At 46.4% G+C, this 19,685-nt stretch overlaps 1 protein-coding gene across 28 annotated transcripts in view; it reads left to right on the plus strand.

Annotated features, from left to right (window-relative positions):
* The first annotated feature begins 8,378 nt into the window (after positions 1 to 8,378).
* TPM1 (tropomyosin 1) overlaps positions 8,379 to 19,685 on the plus strand; it is a 28,050-nt gene continuing 16,743 nt past the window's right edge. For 6 of the 28 annotated variants that reach the window (XM_090270716.1, XM_090270719.1, XM_090270714.1 and 3 more), the window contains exon 1: positions 13,915 to 14,061. In XM_090270716.1, the coding sequence (XP_090126842.1) occupies positions 13,930 to 14,061 (132 nt within the window). In that variant the 5' untranslated portion in view covers positions 13,915 to 13,929. Of the gene's footprint in view, positions 8,596 to 9,371; positions 9,498 to 9,687; positions 9,814 to 13,909; positions 14,062 to 19,685 lie in introns of those variants that run through there. The other 22 variants (XM_090270701.1, XM_090270709.1, XM_090270696.1 and 19 more) reach the window with 12 other exon arrangements.

Genomic DNA, 19,685 nt, shown 5'->3' on the forward strand with positions numbered 1-19,685 from the left:
TATACATTACACATGTATATAATATGTATTGTATACCATATATGTAACTTTTTACTACATTGTATTACTGTATGTATGATTCACTGCTTGCATTTTCCACTCAAACTAAATGAGCACTGACCACATTAAAGGGCACAAAATTCATTTAACTATTTAAGATCCACTTCAGTTCCTTTTGAAACAAACTGTTAACTTCATAACCAGGCCTCCCAGGACATTTGCAAGAATTTAGAGTAGCCAGAGAAATTATCAGAGGCACATAAAAACTTCAACACCAGGCTAGCCCTGGAATTATCAGCCCAGTATTGTATGCCTGACAGTGGCACCAAGGAATGCAATGGATAGTATGGGCTGATGTCAAACTCCAGGATTAGAGATATCCTAAGACTCTCATTATCCTTCATGACCCATGGTGAATCTGTCCTCTACAAATGTATCAGGCTTCTTGAAAACATATTTCTATTTCCAGCTTGTCCCATCTTTGGAGAAAAATGAGTTCAATGCATTCTATCCACTATGAGAATGATGTTTATATCCCCATTACCATCGTCTGAGCTAGAACGTTCACTGGACTTTGTTTCTCATCTTCATATACTTGTATGGATATCAAAAGAGAATTTTTCTGTGTAGACATTCTCTTGCTGGTTCCATCTGGCATGAATAGTAAAGGGAAAGAATGAAGTTGGGAGCCAAGAACACAATCAACATCACAGAACTATCTGGCATTAAGGGATACAAACCCAGTGGTTTTCTCCAACCTCTTCCCAAGGAAGATGCCACACATCTCAGCCAGGGTCTGTAACAGCTCCACAGTCTGGGGGGAAATAAGAATAAGAAAAGGAACAGAGCAAGTAATGAAAATGACTCCCTCAAGAAAAGCGTCCCTGGGTGGTATTTTAGGACATTAGCTCAGGCTGCCTTGTCCTCAGTCATCTTTCTGGCATTTAAGCATCCCCTTGGGTTACAGATCATGGCAGGTGCTGGTAAGGAAAGAAGGCCATGCTAAAAATACCCAGCCTCTTCTGGAACTCTGCCGGCAGCCCAGAGCTCCTTCCTTGAGCAGCAGGACCTCAGAAAAAGAACAGGGAGTTTCCTCTGCCCCGTGCAGTAAGAAAGGTCTAACTCCCTTCTCTACTTAACTGACTGAGGTAGAAACAGTCCTCTGGAGAAAACATACTCAAAGAAGCATTTCCATTGAGAAGTGACAATTTCTACTAAATCAAGAAACAGTAGATATGGACAATAGGGGTCTCTAGAGGGGAGGGGGAGAGATCAAAGTGGGTAAAGTGGGTACAAATACATGGTAACAGAAGGAAACTAGATTTCAAGTGGTGAGCACACAGTAGAGTACATAGATGTCAAATTACGTTATACACCTGAAAATTTTATAATGTTATCAACTAATGTTATCCCCAATAAATTTAATAATTAAGAAAAATAAAACAGGCTCTCTTAAGGAGAAGCCAGGGTCCCAGTAGAAAGTATTTGGGAAGAAGGGTCTTGCTAGTCAACCAAGAAAAGGTCTTTACAAAAACAAGGGCACCCACTGCCTATTTTCAGTAACATGGGCCTACCCATAGTCCTCCAAACCAAGTAGCATTGACCAAAAATTAAGCTTTTGGCAGCGGGGATGGTATAGGCACAGGAACAAAATTCAGTAATCTCAATATTGAATTTTCCTAGTGCAGTGGCCCTCCTAGAGCCCAGAGGAGCAGTAGGTGGACATCAGGGTCGTCCATATCCACAGGTGTTTTTGCATCAGCTTTCACGGTCTACAGAGTAAGAATGTGGAGCTCTGCTAGCCACTCAGCAGGCTGCAGAGGTCATGTTCCCATATGTTCCTGTTAAGGACATCACTGGAAACTTGAGAACCAAGTATAAAAATATAAAAATGAACAGGTGGCCTCCAATACAAAAAGAATGTGGGATTTGCTGGAAGTAATGATTAAAACCATTCCAAAGTTTAGATGTGGCCCCTGAGGCTGGCTCAGGTGTCTGGACTGCAAAACCTGGGGATGCTTTTATTTCTGCACAGGCTGTGTCTTAAGGAGGCACTGCATGCTGTCCTGACCACATCGTCTGTCTTCATTTCCCCCAATCATACTGCCGGGATTGATTAGTGGTGCTCATTCCTTTGTCAACCCAAGGGTTTTGAGAGAAGCAGGTGTAGATTTCTAATGATTACCTCAAACTCTCCCTGGAAGCTACTAGGAACAAAATCAACATACCTGCCTTTCTATCTTTGTGAAGATGTTCTTTTTGTCTCATTTTGGGCCATAAACACAAGAGTAGGAGAGGTTTCCTTGGCCCAACCACACTCTCCCACTAGGTTCTCCCATTAGCGGAATATGGGTGGGTTCAGGAGTCTGGGACACAGTGCTAAACTGGTCAGGCAGGATCAGACACCCTTTAAGTCCCAGTCTCATTACTCTCATCTTTTTTAACCATGTTCATCTATAGAAAAGACCCTTGGCGGTCCCCTCTCCTCCCTCTTTTACCTTATAATGTGTTGCCTTTAAATATGAAATCAAATATTAATGTAAAAACAGGCTGTGTAATGGTTAATGAAAAGAGCATTGTGCCTGGGACCTGGGACATCCTCACTCTTGTCCCTGCACTGTCACCTCCCAGCTGGGTGATCTTGAATCAGTCACTGCCCTTGGTTTTCTAATCTATAAAGTGGGGATAATAGCATGCATCCTGGTGCTGTCATAGGAAATAGTGTGGTGATAATGAACTCAAAAGTGCTTTTTAAACTTTACATACATAAGCAATATTGCCCTTCTTGAGACAGCTAAATTATACCATACCTCAGCTTGATTGAATCTCTACATAGTTGCTGCTGTTGAAAGAAAGAAGATGAGATGTCAACCCTAACCAGCATAGCTCAGTTGGTTGAGCATTGTCTGCAAAGTGAAAGGTCACCAGTTCAATTCCTGCTCAGGGTACATACCTGGGTTGTGGGCCAAGTCCACAGTTGGGGGTGTGTGAGAGACAACCGACCAGTATTTCTCTCATACATCGATGCTTCTCTTCCTCTCTCCCTCCCTTTCCTTCTCTCTAAAAATAAATAAAATCTTATTTTTTTTAAAAAAGATGAGATGTCAGGCAGGAAAACTCATTGCCTTTTTCTCAAATGAGAGAACCATTTTGCCCTGGGGCAAATGCCCCAGGTAGCAAGCATACTCAGAGGCCTCACAGGACAATCAGAACAAGCTGGGTGTCACTAAGCAGTAGAAAGAGGCATCTACAATGGCCTAAAGACATTTCTCGGAGTGCCAAGCCCTCCCAAGAAGCAGAGCATATTTTCCTTGGGTCCTGATGGTAGTTTCACAAACCCCTGAGAAAGAAAACTCTCTTGTATTGTATATGAAGAGAACATGCTGTATCTTGTTTGGTGGGACAATGAGCCCTGAACATAGCAGGCTGCATTCCAGAATCCAGTGGAGAAGCAATTGTCTCTGAGTTTAATTATAGATTTTTCACTTTCCCTTAATTGCCTGAGTCAATACTGTTGACTCCAGGGGAGTCACGAAACACAGGTACAGCTCTTGCTGTTAAACAAGGTGTGACTATCAGGTAATGAGCTTTTTGTTCTGTTCTGTTTTTTTAAACAAACCCTTGATGTATATATTCAAGTGAGTCTTGACTCTCATTTCTAAACAAATATTGGGAAATGTAGTATAGCAGGCACGGGTGCTCTTGGGGAGGACAGTATATTTCCTATTAAAGTTCTCCTAGACCAGCTGAACGATGGAATCTTCACAGCTACAGGGCAGACCAGGCAGCATTTGGGACAATGGTAACGTTATTGGAAATACACATTAAATGACCCTCAGAGAGAGACTTTTATGCCACAACATACATAGATAAATACTTTTCCTACAGGAAAAAAAAAATCATGTCTCTTATCCAGTTTCCTTGATCCCATAAAGGCTAGTTAAATGCTTTGTACACAAAAGGTATCCAATAAATATTTGTGGGACATTTGTCCTACCCTCACAATACTTAAATTCATTCTTCAGAAAATAAAACAGAGACTCTATTTTGAATTGAAATAAGTCTTTAGAGCCTAGTTTTTAAATCTTTCCTTCCTAGACATTGTTTCTCTTACTTAGTTGTATGGCTAATAGCCAATAAACAATCATTCAACAAACATTTATTGAGAAATGACTAAATGCCAAGCATTGAGAAAAAAATTTCCTGGAAATTCCACAAATATTCTTAATGTGCACACAGAACCTAAGGGCCAACGGTGCTGTGCAGGCTCCCATGGAACACAGGCTTATGTAACCTCAGGAAGGGAAGGGAATTATTATAAGAACCCCTAGAACTGAAATTTGGTCATAGTCTCCCAGTTTTTCTCTCAGTGGTGCTTCTGTTTATCTTGCTATCTCTGCTCCGTTCTCCTTCCTCCACAACCAGGCTTCTTGGCTTCCCTATAACTTAATTGATGCATGGCCTATCATGGTGTTTCAGTCAGGAAAAGCTAGTGATGCTTCAGTAACAAATGACCCCCAGATTTCAGTGACCTAAAATAGCAAAGATTTATAGCTCTCTCTTGTTACACATCCATTGAGAGTTAGTTGAGGGGACAAGGGGGAGTTCTGCAGGATGTAGAGCAGAATGACAGAGCAGCAACAACCTTAAAAATGAACATGGTGAAGCATATGCTATCTCTTTAAGTGTCCACCAAAAGTCACTTCTGCTCACATTTCCTTGGCCAAAGTAAATCAAATGACCATACCAACCTTCACTGGGAAAGGGTGAGTGAAGATATCCAATCCTACCAAGACCCTAATTGGGGAGAAAGCCTAAAATAATGTCCAATTTCGAGGTCTATTTTAAAAATGAAAAAGCCCATGATTATGAAAATATTTATTTATTAACATAATTTCCTTTGCTTTCTAGAACCTCATTCCATCTGTCAACTAGCTTATAAATGCCATGCTTGTAAAATTCTTTAGGTTTTGAAGCAAAATATGAATCCAACTCATTTTCAACCTCTTTTCTTGATGTCAGCCTAAGACCGCAAAATGGTTCTGTAGTCCCCGAAACAAGTGATAATCAGAAGGAGCAAGGTCAGGAGAATATGGAGGATGAAGTAATATTTCCCAACCAAGCTCTTTCAAGAAATTTTTGGTGAGTCGAGCTGTGTGAAGACGAGCATTATCGTGATGGAAGATGACACCCTTTCTGTTGACTAAGGAGGGTCACTTTTTGTTCAAAGTTGCTTTCAAATGACAAAGTTGTTCACGGTAAAGATTAGCAATAATTATTTGATTGTTGTCTAACAGTTCATAACGAACAATTCCTTCCATATCCCACGATACACTCAACATGATCTTCTTTGGATGAAGTCCTCTTCTTGGTTGTTGAACTCTTCTTCCTCCTCGACTGACCCATGACTGGCATCATTTAACATTATGGTAAAGGATCCACTTCTCAGCACCTGTAACAAGCCTACCTAAAAATGGTGCCTGAAGGTGTCACAAAAGCAATGATTCACAACAAGCAGCACGCTGTTGCAGATTCTGTGGAGACAGTTCGTGTGGGACCTGTTTTCCAACAACTGAAACCTTTCTGATCCTTTTCAGCTGGCGTAGCATGGTTATATGGACTACGTTAAATTGTTCTGCAAGTTCCCTAGAGGTAATGGTGGGGTTTTCTGTGACAACAGCTTCAACTCTTCGGAATCAAGTTTTTTTGGATGATTCTCTTTTGGCTCATTTTTCAAACTGAAATCCCTACTTCGGAAATGGGAAAACCACCTCCTGCATATTCTTTCAGTCCCTGCATCGTCCCCATAGCGCTCTGAATAGATGTTGCTGCTGTACTTGCATTGGCACCTTTATGAAACTCATAGAGTAAAACATTTCTAATGTGGTCTTTAGATGGAACAAACATGGGTGCAAATGTTGCGGATGATTATGAACAATACTTTTATAATCTGAAAAAATAAGGTATAAATTAGTCACTGTGATATCAAAAAAATTATAAGAGGCATAAATTTAATAAATACTATCTAAATTTTTTTTTAAAAAAGTCAGACATTACTTTTGCACCAACCTGTATTTGTGACTAGCCTTAACCATTCCCATACAGGCATCTCCAGCCCAGGACTGCAAATCCTTTTAGTTTTGTCAGCCTCGGCTAATGATTCATACTTTCCACATCCTTTATTTCAAACTGCAATGAGAGAGTGTCCCAGTCCATCTTTGCCTGACAGGTCACAACACTAAGTCCCTGTTTAGCCTATGGATCTGTCCTTGAGCCATAGGTCAATCAGCTGGGGAACAGGAATATCCAACTCATATAACCGGTGCTCACCAATGGTGCGTTGGATGAATTGTCCGTAGAACCTGTTCATTTAAGGAAACTTGAATGAGTTCCTCTGCTATGTTAGGCACAGTGGATAAAGGCAGTAATATATGGTCCCCCCAAGAGTTTCTCTTGTTCAGTTGCCTCATTTTATACGTGAGAAAACTGAAACCCAGAGAAGAGAAACAACTGGCCCTCCGCCACCCAAGCAGCCAGAATTTACTGAGTACTTTGCTATGTGCTAGACAAAACACTTTTCATTCTTTATTTAATTTTCATCCTTGTAACAACCCTAAGAGGGAAGAATTGTTACACCTACTTTACAAAAGAGGTTGTAACATGGTTAAAGCAACATTGCAAGGAAGAGGCTAGTCCAGGTTTTTAGATCCCGGACTCTACCTCCTGAGTTCCTACTCTTGCCCCTATGCTGAGCTCCAGGCTAGGGAGTCAGCTCTCTGTGGTCCGTGCATTTGTATATTGCTCATAGGCCTTGAACTTTGTAACTGGGTTGACATATGGTGATTAAAGGATTCTGGTGAGTTTCAGTGCCGTGCAGCCCCTGCACATGCAGATCTACTGTTCTGACCATTAGGTCAGGCTATGTTTTCCCTCCTGGGCAGTTGGATTAGTGAAAGAAACCTGATAAAATCCCGGAGAGGAACTTGATCTTTCTCTGAAGGACTTACAAGTTGTTTGGCCTGCCTAATCTGCTCAGATACTGTCCAGGGAATATTCGGTATCCGTGTAGTACAGGTTGTGAATTATTCTGTGGGGACTGTTAACAAGACCCTCACCTCAACCAGTCTCAGGCAGGGCCTTGGGGCAACCCCCTTTCTTTCCCTCCCACCAGGCTCTGGAAAGAGCAGGCTTTTCCCCATTGGAGGCTGGGAGGAGTAAGAGATGTAAGGGAACTCCTACTGCCTTCAAGCTGAGCTCACTGTACAGAGCTGGGCCTGTTTCCTCCTTGGAGGTGAGACTATGGATACAGTGACTTAGCTGGGTTAATATTTATCCCATGTTTTGGCAACCTGGTACCTGAATGTCTAACATGGCAAAAGGCCAAATCCCTAAAATCAGTGCAAGAAAAATTATAAAAAGTTAGATGTGGAGGCACCTCGGGGATCATCTACCCCCTGGATTTAAAGATGAGGAACCTGCAGCACAGAGGCTAACTCCTCTCCTCACACAGTTGCTAGGCATAGAGACCAAGACCAAGTTGCCTGAGTCTAAACTCAACGTTCTTTCCTCTTCAACTCCACTCACCCTACCCTTTACAGAAGCACTGCACAGGCACTCGCAGAACTAAGCCACTGGGTCCTGTGTCCCTAAACTTTAGGGCCTAAAGTATTTGACTAGCCCTTCTGAGGCGAAGGGCACGCAGAAGACAGATTTCTAGACATTCTAACCCACACTAACAGAGAAAGTCTCCGCAGTGGTCCCCAGATCTTGCTTTCAACTCTCCCTTTCTCTGCTCCAGTTTAGTTTCCGGAAAGTGAGAGCCCGGGATGACACCTGGCAAGCTGAATGCTGCTTGGGAAGTGCTGGACAGATGCCTGGAGCGGCAGCCTGGGTGCGGGGTGCAGTGGCTGCTTAGGACCCCGGGGGCCTGATGCTTAGCCCCCAGCGGCTCACAGGGACCACGCGCACCCATCACCTGCCCCGCTCCCCCGGGGACTCCTGTGACTCGGGGGCGTTCGGCTGGCGACCCTAATGGCGGGGCAAAAGGAGAGAGTGCAGAGGGCAGAGGTTAGCGCCTGGCTCCCGGCTCGGCCCCGGCGAAGCCCCGATGCCTTCTCGCTGGCGTGCAGGTTTGGAAACAGGGCGGCCAGGGCCTACCGCCGTCTCCGTGGCTCCGGTCCCCATATATAGTCATATCCACCGCCAACTGGGAGGCCAACAGGCGGCAGCGAATGGGCGAGCAGCCCCCGCGGGAGGAGCGGGGAGGGCGCTGGGGGCGGAGGGAGGAGAGGGGAAAGGGGCAGGGGAAAAAAGCTTTTCCAAAAAAGTATTGGCTGTCTTGAGGAATGCGGTCGTCCCCTCGGGAAAGTACATATCTGGGAGCAGCAGGCGGCTCCGCGCTCGCACTCCGGCTCGGCTGCCCCACCGCGCTCTCGCCTTGCCGCTCCTGCAGCAGCCCCCGGGCCCCTCGCCGCCGCCACCATGGACGCCATCAAGAAGAAGATGCAGATGCTGAAGCTCGACAAAGAGAACGCCTTGGATCGAGCTGAGCAGGCGGAGGCCGATAAGAAGGCGGCGGAGGACAGGAGCAAGCAGGTCTGCCCCTCCTGCCTAGCACCCGCCGGGCGCCCGCGCTCGCCTGACCACTCGGGTGCCCCCGGGCCTTGGGACCAGGACTGACACCCCCTCCCGGCCCCTTACCCCAAAGACTCGGGGAGCCACCCCCTTCCCAGGACAGCCAGGGACCCGCGTCTGAGTGGGGAGGGAAAGAGCAAGACTCGGGCTCATTCTAACTTTTCAGTCTGGTCTGAGAACGCGTATTTCCCTTCTCTGGTTCCCAGAGCCCGTGAAGTCAATTCAAGCCCTTGAGGCACTTGATTCTCTGGATCGGGAATCAATTTTGGATCCGTGGGGGTGAGGAGGGGTGGGGGTGGGCGTTGAAGGGAATCAAGTTCAGAAAGTGTTATAAGTTATTCTGGTCTCATTTGCCTGGGGAGAATAAACCCTTCAGCTGGGAAAGAGACTGGGGAGTAGGGGGGAGGGTCGTGGAGTTTTCCCCTAAGAACAAAGATGGGACCGGATAGAGCGGACGGTCCAAAGGCCAGGAAGATAGCAGCGTTCTTCTGCACCGAGTTGTGGACTTGAGCCCGCTGAGACCTGACAGGAGTCTCGTCCTGGGGGAGGTCGGGGTGGAGGGTGAGCCAGGGTGCGCCCCCAGCTCCCGCGAGAGGAGGTTATCTGGGGGCCCTGGAACCCAAACTTGGTGACACTCCATGCCGGAGGGGCCCCAGCCAACCCGGCGTCTGTGTGTTGTGTGTGTCTAACACCCGGTCCGTGCTGGCTGCCCGCGCCCGCCCGCCGCTGCCCCGCAGCTGGAGGAGGACATCGCGGCAAAGGAAAAACTGCTGCGGGTGTCGGAGGACGAGCGGGACCGGGTGCTGGAGGAGCTCCACAAGGCGGAGGACAGCCTCCTGGCCGCCAATGAGACCGCCGCCAAGGTACCCGGGACGCGCGCGCGGCTAGGCGCACGAATGGCTAACTGTCTCTCTCTCTCTCTCCCTCCCTGTCTTTCCCTCTCTCTGTCCTGCTGTCCCTGTCCTTTTGGTTCTGTGCACCCACACCCCTCCCCTGCGGGATCACGCTGCCTGCTGCACCTCCCCCTCCCCGTCCCCCACGGCCACCTCCCAGCTGGAAGATGAGCTGGTGTCGCTGCAAAAGAAACTCAAGGGCACCGAAGATGAACTGGACAAATACTCTGAGGCTCTTAAAGATGCCCAGGAGAAGCTGGAGCTGGCGGAGAAAAAGGCCACCGACGTAAGTGCATGCACACATTACCTCCCTCACCTCCTGCCGTGTCGCATCACCACTCTGGAGTCACCACAGGGGCCAGAGAGCAGTGGAGGAGGATCACTTCCTCCTGCTGGACACCTGCATATAGCCCTGCCATGGCCCAGAAAACTGGCTGCTGCCTCAGACTGCTACAGCACACGTTCATTCAGATTTCATCCACTCCTCTCTCTTTTTCTCCTTCTTTGCCTCCACCCCTGGGGGTTGGGGGGTGAGAAACTGGGAGGACAGAGCAGCTGAAATTGGATGCAGGGGGGTGAACCTTGCCTCCCTGGTGGCAGAAAACCTCTGGGGTGTCCTTACCAAGGTTTGTGCAGGCAGAATGCCTGATTTCTTCACTTTATTTCCTTTTGCCATTTCTGGTGGGTGGGAAGGCCTGGTTTTCAGTGGAGAGTGTAGTCAGGGTGCAGAGGGTCTGGCCTCTAGATTGAAGAAATAGTTTGGGACTACTTTTACTTAGAAGGCTGAGCTTGATGGTGGGGCACAGAGACACTTGAGGCCTCCCTTCTTACTAGGGAAGCCTTAATTCAGCCCTTAAGATCTGCCTGGGAAGATGATACTTGCTTGGGTCTGCAGTCTAAGGGCACTAGATCCAAAAAGTAAGCTGCAGGTTATATATAGCTCAGTGCTTTATATGGTATAGTGAGCTAGCTGCCCCCTGCCCGTCCTGCTCACCCCACCCCCACCTGTCAGCCTTCTGGCAACCACCACATAGTTTTACGTGTGATGCGTAAAAGCTCTACCAGCACTCTGTTCACTGCCCTTTGGGGGAATCTTTTTAGCTGAAGAGCTTGCCTCTTCTGCTGCGTAAGTCAAGCCATGCATTAGATTTCCCAAGGACTTCTTTTCACACTGTTGGATTCCATTCTAGAAGCTAATTAAGCCTAGAGGCCCAATTAGGAAAGAATTCCTTGGGAACAATTCCAAGAATGCATGAGCACTGGGGGAAGAGCTATGCCCAAAAGTTGAACTGGTGCAGTATTTTGTCTGAGTAAAATACAACGCGCTGGAGAGTCTTGGGTCTTGAAATCAGGAAAGGTTTTTTGTGGTATGAAAAAGGCTTGACATGTAACCTCCAACTGTGCTTTGTCAGTGAAAAATCCAGTCTTGGGACATTTAAAAGCTGACAAAAAAAAATTTTCCAGTGAAAATCAAGATTTCTAGAAAAGGGGTTCAAGGAAGCACTGATTTAACTAAAATATTTAAGTTACAAACTACCTGGCTTTAGAAAAGAGCCAAAGAACACATAACTCTGCCTGCTTTGTGTAATGTAGATCAGATGTCTGCTCCGTATAAGGCTAAATGGAGAATATCTGTCTCCCCAAAATTCTCCAGCAGGACGTTTATTTAGCTTTTTCAAAAGAGCCGCTGATAGATCAAGGAGAGATATTCCTTATAAGGCAAAGAATGTAGAGAATTTGAAAATAGCTCAGTAAGCCTGAAGGCAAGAGAAGGGGGGAAAAGATAATACAATTCTTAATGAAACTAGATCATAATTATTGTGACTATGCAGTGCTACAGGTCTTAATTGAAGTCTTGTTTAAGAGAGCCTAGGAATGAGATCGGGCAGAAGTGGAAAAAGGATATTTAAAGCCAGTTTGGGGGGGGGGGCCGGCAGAGGAGGGTGATTTTTTGCAACCCTGTTTTGATTGATTGATTGATTTATGTAGTATATATTGATCACCTTCCCCTTTAAGACATTTTAGGTTCTTGGGAACCTGTTGGGATGTTGAAGAAGTTTGTGAAGAAATGCTGTATTTAAAGTGATTCCTAACTAGTAAAAACAGTCAAGACTTGAGCAGAAAAAGACAGATGTCACTAGAGAAAGGGGGAGGTGGAAGAGAGGTCAGCTTCCTGAGATAGTATTATATCTGTGATTAGGACATTTCCCTGTCATTGCCTTGTACGTACATAGTTAAGAACTGTAAAACTGTTATATTTTTCCACTACTACTGCTACTACTAAAAACATTTTTCTAATTTACCCATACCTTATATATCCTATTCCAGAAGTGGGCTCTTCCTACCTTTAAAGGTGGTAATTCGTGAGGTAGCATGCCCCATGATTTTGTTTTGAATATTTTGTTGTCATTCCACCAAAGTGAAGCTGAAGGGAATGGAGGGTTCTAGCCCCCAACCTCTGCCCCAGTAACCGTACGTATCTGATATTTATTCTCCGTAGGTCTTTGCTTGCTAAATTACTGTTTCTCAACCTTATCTAAGCAGAATCACCTAGGGAGATTTTAAAACTCAAAATCCAGGCTATAACCCAGGCCAGTTAAGTCAGAATCTCTGGGACTGGAACCCAGGCATTAGTTTGTTTGTTTTTAATACCAGGTGATTCCAATGTGCAGCCAAGGCTGAGAACTGCCATACACTCTTGTATAATGACATCAGCATGAAAATGAATTCACCTGAAACTGACTTTCTGTGGTATTTGAAAAGCAGGACAGTAGTTGGCTGCTTAAAGCACTTGCAAGTGTCCAGCAGTTTCCAGGCTCCTCCTGGAGGCTCTCAGACATCCCCTTCCTCCATCATCAAAGTTGGAGGCACAAGATCTGTACTCCTTTAGGAGAGGCATTTTAACAGCCCGCCAGACCCATAGAACTATGTGGAAACAAAGCCACAGGCTCCACCTACAGGCTGTGAGGGCCCATGCAGGGGTGTGGGAGATCTCAGCAAAGGCTGTGAAAAGCTCCATAGAAAATGAGTCAGGAAAGCTAAGCAAGTTTGTAGTTAGGGCTCTGGAGGAATAAAGGGAGGTCAAGTCTGTTTTCTTTTTCTTCGTTATTCCCACGCTTAAACATCAGGAACTGACTTGAAGGGTCTCTTCTGAGAAATGGGAGGATTGAAAGCCGGAAGACTTAGCGGGCATTTAAAAACACAGCCCAAGGGGCAAATTGGCAGAGGACAGTTCTCAGAGATTATGTCCATGCTGGTTTTCATCCAGCTGTAGTCAGACGCTCTGATAAAGTTCTGTAGCCTTTCTTGGTGTGCCTTTTAAAGGCAGCCCAGTCCAGCCCAGAATTGGTTAGATTCCAAAAGATCTCAGAGGCTAATCTAAAGTCAGAGAAGGTTGTGACCAGAAGGGACCCCTAAAATAATTGTTTTCACGGACAGGAAAGTGAGTCCCAGAGAGGTTGGGATAAACAGCTGGTTATAGGCCCCAGCCTGACTCTTAAAACAGTATCTGCCTATATATTAACTAAAGCTATCATTTGAGTTCTTAACTAACGTATGTACAAGGTATTGTGCTAAATACTATATATTATTTCATAACCCTCACATCAGCTCAATGAGAAAGTACTGCCATTAACCCCACTTTTAGAGGTGAGGCTGAGAAATCAAGCTATTTGTCCAAAGTCACACAACCAGGAAAGAACTAGAGCCTGATTCTAACCTAGGAAGACTGCATTTAGAATAGGTTTTAACCACTATGTAATATGTTAGTGGTTTTCACTTCGCGAGTTTTGGAGAGGAATGGTTATTGTTAGAATCGTGTGTTAAGCTGTTCTTTACAAAGAGGAACAACCACTTTGGGGCACATTGAGATCCCGAACTCCTAGTTCAGATCTCTCTTCTGGGCCTGGGAATACGTGATCGGGGCAGAGAGCTTCTGCCGCCAGGAGGCGGCACTATAGCCCTTAGCAACCAGACCCGTTACCAGGGGACAACTCGGAGCCGGGGAGGGGCGCTGGGGATTGAAGTAAAATCCCTCGAGCGGTGGCCTCCTTTCCTGCAGGGCCCACCCAGTCCGCCAAGTGTCTTGTAGTTCGCCCCCAATGCCTGCCATCTCCGCTGCAGCGAGCATGCGCAGCGCCTCCCGCCGTTTGCAAATTCCCGGGGTCCGCGGCGCGCGCCCTGCTTCGCCCGCTGTGCCCGCCCCCGGCGCTCGCGCACCCGCCTGCGGTTCTCCGGCGCTGCCCCGGAGACCGCGACTTCCGGACTGGTCCTGGGCCGCCGGGGGCGCCGCGGTCGCGCGGCGAGATCTGGGCGGGGCGGCCGGGCGTTCTAGAGTGCCGTGGCGGCCGGAGCGCAGCTGCCGGCCTCTCCCACCACAGCCCTCCCACCGCCGCCCCGCACCATGGCGGGGAGTAGCTCGCTGGAGGCGGTGCGGAGGAAGATCCGGAGCCTGCAAGAGCAGGCGGACGCCGCGGAGGAGCGTGCGGGCAGCTTGCAGCGCGAGCTGGACTACGAGAGAAAGCTGAGGGAGACCGTAAGGGACCCACCCATCACCCACCCCATCCCCCCCACCCAGAGGCGCCTCCTCCCCAGTCGGCTCCACCGCGCGCCGCAGAGCCCTCAGGAGCCCACCTGTCCCTGCCCCCACGCTCCAGGGCGCACCCAGGCTGCTGACGTCTGGCTCTGCGAGGGGGCCCTCCCGTTCTTTTCTGTTCTTCCATTCCATCGTTCGGGGCTAAACTAAAAGCCCCGAGGGGAAGCAGGAGTGGTGTTGAGAAGGTTCTGGAAGCAGCACTTTCTCAGAAAGGGACTCCATTTCTGGGGTGTTTGGTTTGGCCCGGTGTCTCGGGTCCCCGGGAATGTGCACTTTGCGCTGTTGGCATTATTTACTCGGAGGGTGGGAAGGAAAGAGGGAAATCCCTTTCTTTGCGAAGGGGCACCGATAGGTCAACTCTGATAAGCTGCCGGACTTTGGGACCCAGGGATGCTAACCTCCACCACCCCCGCTGGCCCTTGGTTTTCTGGAAGCCTGTTTCTCTATGGTGGTAGACACACTTGACGATGCTAGGTTGTGGCTTATGTAGTTTGTGGCCCTTTGACCTTTTCCTTTCTCTAATCATCCACATTTTCTTATACAGATAGGTATTTCTTTGTTACTGAGTCTTGAAAAAAGTTGGCTAAATGTCAACGATTATTGGGTGTATTCTCCTGCCGGCTTTCCCCTCCCCCATGTTGAATGTAATACCTGGCTTCCTTTCTTTCTGCTAAGGCAAATGTATCCAGCAAACAGGAACAGGATTTCAAAGGTAGTTTAGGCATTTGCTATTTGCTGATTTGTGTATGTATGTATATATTAAATCCGGATACTCAAAACACCTTAGGAAATTTATGACAAGTGATACTATGGTGTCCAGCTGTGCTTAATACTGACTGGCTCGTCCTCAGTTGAGTACATCGTTATTGGTTAAGTGTACAATTGGCTGCAGAAACTACGAGACCTGTTTTGCATAAAATACATAAAAGCAAACAGCTCCTCCTAAGAGGGAGGCCTAACTAGAGGAAATTTCAGATAAAATACAGACAGGAATCAAAATCAATAAGCAAAAGACAGTTTTCTTCAGAGGACAAGTCAGAAATGGCCCCGTGGGTGTCTCTGAATTTAACCGGGCTGTAAATTGATTCCAGCTGCCTCTCTTAACTGGTTAGCAGCTGTCCTTGAACCATTAGAACTAATGGAACGAACATGATGGGTAAGAACAAGAACCCGGGACCCAGTTGGCCAGGATTTGAATCTTCCAGTGCTTATTACCTGTGAGACTTTGGGGTAATTAACGCCTCAGTCTCTCCGTTCCCTAATTGTAAATGTAGATAATGATGGCACCTACCTGTTGTGATCGTGAAAGAAGTTAGTGTGTAGAGGAATTACCGTGGTTCTAGGCACAACAGAAGGGGTGCTGTGTGTCAGCTGGTATTAAAACGACACAGCACTTGGCATAGCTCATTGCCCCTTCACCTTCAATCCCCAACCTATCAAAGCGTCTTGGAAATAGCCTGCTCATTGCATTATATCTTAAAACACTATACTTAAATGCTTTTAACCAATCACTTATTTTTTTTTTTTGGAACTTGGAGAGAAGATGTAGGCAGCCTGAAAGGAATGTGTGGTGGGTTGATGTGGTATTAATGGTGGAAGTCAGTAGAACCCCCCTCACCCTGCTAAGAAAGGGAACATGTGGTCTTGTACAAGAGAGCCTTTTATTGACGCCTGGCCTAGTGATTGATGTTAGACACAGGAGATAAATTGCATGAAGGACACATTGTTACTTTTATACTCACTTTCTTTTTTGTGCGTTTTTATAAGTCATCTCCCTATGCCAGTTGGCTAACGGTGATGCCTTCATTCTTTTCAAAGCTTTATATTAAAAATAGCTTAAGTTGCTTCAGTTTTTTAAGTAATTTTGGAAAGGAGTTGTCTAGGTGATCGGACGCAGAACTTTATTTTTTTTTAAGGTTTTATTTATTTATTTTTAGAGAAAGGGGAAGGGAGGGAAAGAAACATCAATGTGTGATTGCCTCTTGTGCACCCCCAACTGGGGACCTGGCCCACAACCCAGGCTTGTGCCCTGACTAGGAATCCAACCAGGACTCTTTAGTTCTCAGGCAGGCATTCAATCCACTGAGCCACACCAGCCAGGGAGACACAGAACCTTTTAAGACAGCAGCTTGAGGACTGAGTCGTGCCATTGAGAGAATTTCTTATTGGGCGTGGTTTCTAGCTTCTGAAACTGGAGCTTAAAGATAGCTGATGCAGGGGTGGCTTCTTGGTAGCTGTCAGACACAGCTGTGAGTTAAAGTAGTAGTCACATTTTCTCTGGGCAGTGAAGATGGAGGTTTAGGGACAAAGCCATAAGCTACAGCAAAAAGAAAAAGAAAGAAAAGAAAAGAGAGACTGTAATTAATTGGCCCTATTATACCAGCACTTACCTTAGAAAGATCAGCCATTCCTTATTTCCTGCTGGTTTGCTTTCCCAAGGTGTATGGGCCCTTCACATTGTTGGATTGGGGCTGCTTGGCTTGATGTAATGGTTGAGAGCTGCTAGCTCTTGTGACTCAAGAGGGTTTTGTTTGTTTTTTTGTCATTATCAAAGGAAAAAGTAGCAAGGAGTCATTCCTTCCTCCTTTCTGGATAGTACCCAGCAAACAAGGAGGCTTAAAACGGCAACCTGCAGGTTCTTAATTGGTAACTTTATTAAATCATGGAAATAACCACTTTACAACATTCCCAGCCCTTTCCCTCTTTAGAGTTGGTAAATATTTCTGAGACCAGCAAACTGAGGGGCGCATTTTTGTGTTCTTGTTGGCACCCCCAGGGTAGCAGTAACTGGAATATATATTCTCAATTTCTGTTTTCATAGATAGGCAAGGCAAAGGCACTACAATGCCCTGTACATGTCCGTTCTCCCTCGTTATACAAACATGCCTCATAAATTACAGGCCTTGGCACAGATAGAGGAGGCTGTGTTTATCTGTTATCCATGGGAGTGCCCCTTAATGTCATCAGTGCTTTTCCCCCCTTTCCTTACCATATAAGGGCAAAAGTTTAACTTGGCTGTAGTCACTTAGTCTTACACAGCAAGTCGGGTGTAACCTCTGTATAACTACAGTTTGCGTAAAATAAGAAGGCCTGACCTTTGATCATCCCTTGCTCCACTCTGGTTCAGGCAGGATTTCAAACATATATTCCAGATATTCAGGATTTAATAATATTCTCCTACAATTATTTACTTATTGCTATTTTTTTAAATTTTATTATTAAAGATTTTATTTGTTTATTTTTAGAGCAAGGGGAAAGGAGGGAGAAAGAGGGAGAGAAACATGAAAATGCAAGAGAAGCAGCGATTGGTCGCTTCCCCCACTCTCCCAGCCGGGAACCTGTCCTGCAACCCAGGCATGTTCCCTGACTGAGATATCGAACCAGCAACCCCTCTGTCCACAGGCCAGTGCTCAGTTCACCGAGCCACACCAGCCAGGGTGTATTTATTGCTAAATTTTTAATTATTTTTTAAGTTGTGTTGGCTGAAATATCTGGATGCCCTGACAATCTACTCTTGTAAAAGTTTTCTTTCAAATCTGATTTTGGAGTAACATTTTGCTACATTGGGTCAGGCATGCTCTTGATTTCTGTATAGTACCTTGTTGGGGTGGCAGTGGGGGAGGGAAGTGGTGTCTGCCCTTGTTTTCTGTATAGGTAGCTAATACCTTGGATGGGGTGGGGCAGACCACAGAGGAGGAGACAGGACTGACCATGCAACTAACTCTAAGGTCCTTCACAAGATGGTCGTTTAACAGCAGAACTGCAAGAGGACAATTGATAGCCTTTACTAATATAGCAGTCCAATTTCTGAGTAGCTCATTACATGTTGGGATACAATAGCACTTTTGAAGTAAAAGAAAGTAGCGTCCCAAACTGAAAGACTTCACCAGCAGCATCAACACATGCGCTGTTGTTAGAAGGAGCTAACCCAGCACACCCAGGGTAATTTCCGTGCCTGGAAATAATTTGCATCTGGGGTCTTGACCTTTCCCAAACGCTTTGTTATTTATATCTGCTTTTTAAATAACAGATGGTCATGTGGCTGTAGGCTTGTACTGGCAGAGGCAACAGCAGGTTAAGGCTTAAGCAGACTGCCCAGGTGCTATGATGAAAGGAACCTTAGAAAGTGTCTAACTCGGAACTTATAAGACACATAGTGGAAATAAAAAGCTAATGAAGGTAAGGTATGTGGGCCTTTTGAACACAGAGCATAATTCCATCCCCCTTCTAAAAAATAAAAAGGAAAAATAAGAGAAAGAGAGATGAATTCTAGAGAACCAAACAAAATTGTGATTATACCAGTATGGTGGGACCTGAGAAGCCAGTGAGAGTCCAGGTTTTTCCAGGGAAACCTTACAGAGTGAGATGTGCCCCAGACATGGCTCTCAAGTCCAGGCTGTAACCTACAGGCACCTTTGTCCTGCTCTGAAACCTCTGTGGCAGTAGGCATTGGCTTCTGGGATTGAGAGCAAGTGCCCTGTGTCCCTCTGTGAGCTCTCACCCATCAGTGTTACTTGATGATTTCCAATTTTATGCCACCCGCTTATTTCAGAAAGGATTGAGAGGGCTTGTTTAGTGGATGCTATTTAATATGGTAACTGCTCTCCTCGTCCTGGTTAGTCACTGTCACTAAAGGCCATTGTGTAGGTGGGGGTGGCTGTAGAGAACCTCCACCCTGACCTAGAGAAAAGACGCCAGGGTTTAGAACCGCCAGTTCCAGGGCTTCTGTGAGGTTCCAGACGGCCATGAGGGAAGTGACAGAGCCAGCACACAAGGAGTCAGACAACGTGGATTTTAGTTTTGTCTCCCACTGATGGCTGTTGATCTGAATCTACTTCAGCATGCTGGGTCGAAGCTCCCACTCTCCTATTTTCTTATGAAGGAAGAGCTAGAAGAGTGATTCCCACAGGATTTGCCAGCTTTTAGGTGGGTGGAACAGGTTGCATATTTATAGTGAGGATTCTTGCCCTCCCTCCCCTCTAACCTGAATCAGAATCTCTAGGGATGGGGGCTGGAGATTTGTATTTTTAATATGCATCTCCTAGTGGATTCTGACACTCAGCCAGTTGTGGGAGCTGCTGGACGGTGCCTAGCTGGATGTTCAGCTAGTCCTTCCAGCGGAACAACTGAAGCCTCTGTTTTGCCCATAGGTCTCTGAGTGCACCAGTCCTGGCTCCTAGAGCAGGTCTCCATTCCTAGCCATTGCCTGTGTGCCCTGTATGAGGCCCTCTTGGCTGGTATTCCATAGTTTACACCCATAATGTCAAGAAGTACAAGGTTCTACAAAATGCTCCTGGGGAAAAAAAAGAGTTAGTGATGTTTATAAACAGTGTCCAGAGCGAAAGGAAAGAATGGTTGGGGGGTGGGGGTGGAATTAGAGGGAAGATACAGATTGATAGGGGGACATCTCAGGTAGGGAGATCTTGTGAGCAGAGGCGGAAGTAAGCATTGGATGTCGTCTCCTTACTCTCCAGTGCCCCAGCTGAGTGGGAAGCTGACCTAGACAGGCCTGTCACCCAGAAGCTTCAGTTCACAGATCACAAGCACTTTCCTTTCTATGGGTA

This window comes from Furipterus horrens, unplaced genomic scaffold, assembly GCF_987537825.1.
Source record: "Furipterus horrens unplaced genomic scaffold, mFurHor1.1.pri manual_scaffold_3, whole genome shotgun sequence".
NCBI classification, from domain to species: Eukaryota; Metazoa; Chordata; class Mammalia; order Chiroptera; family Furipteridae; genus Furipterus; species Furipterus horrens.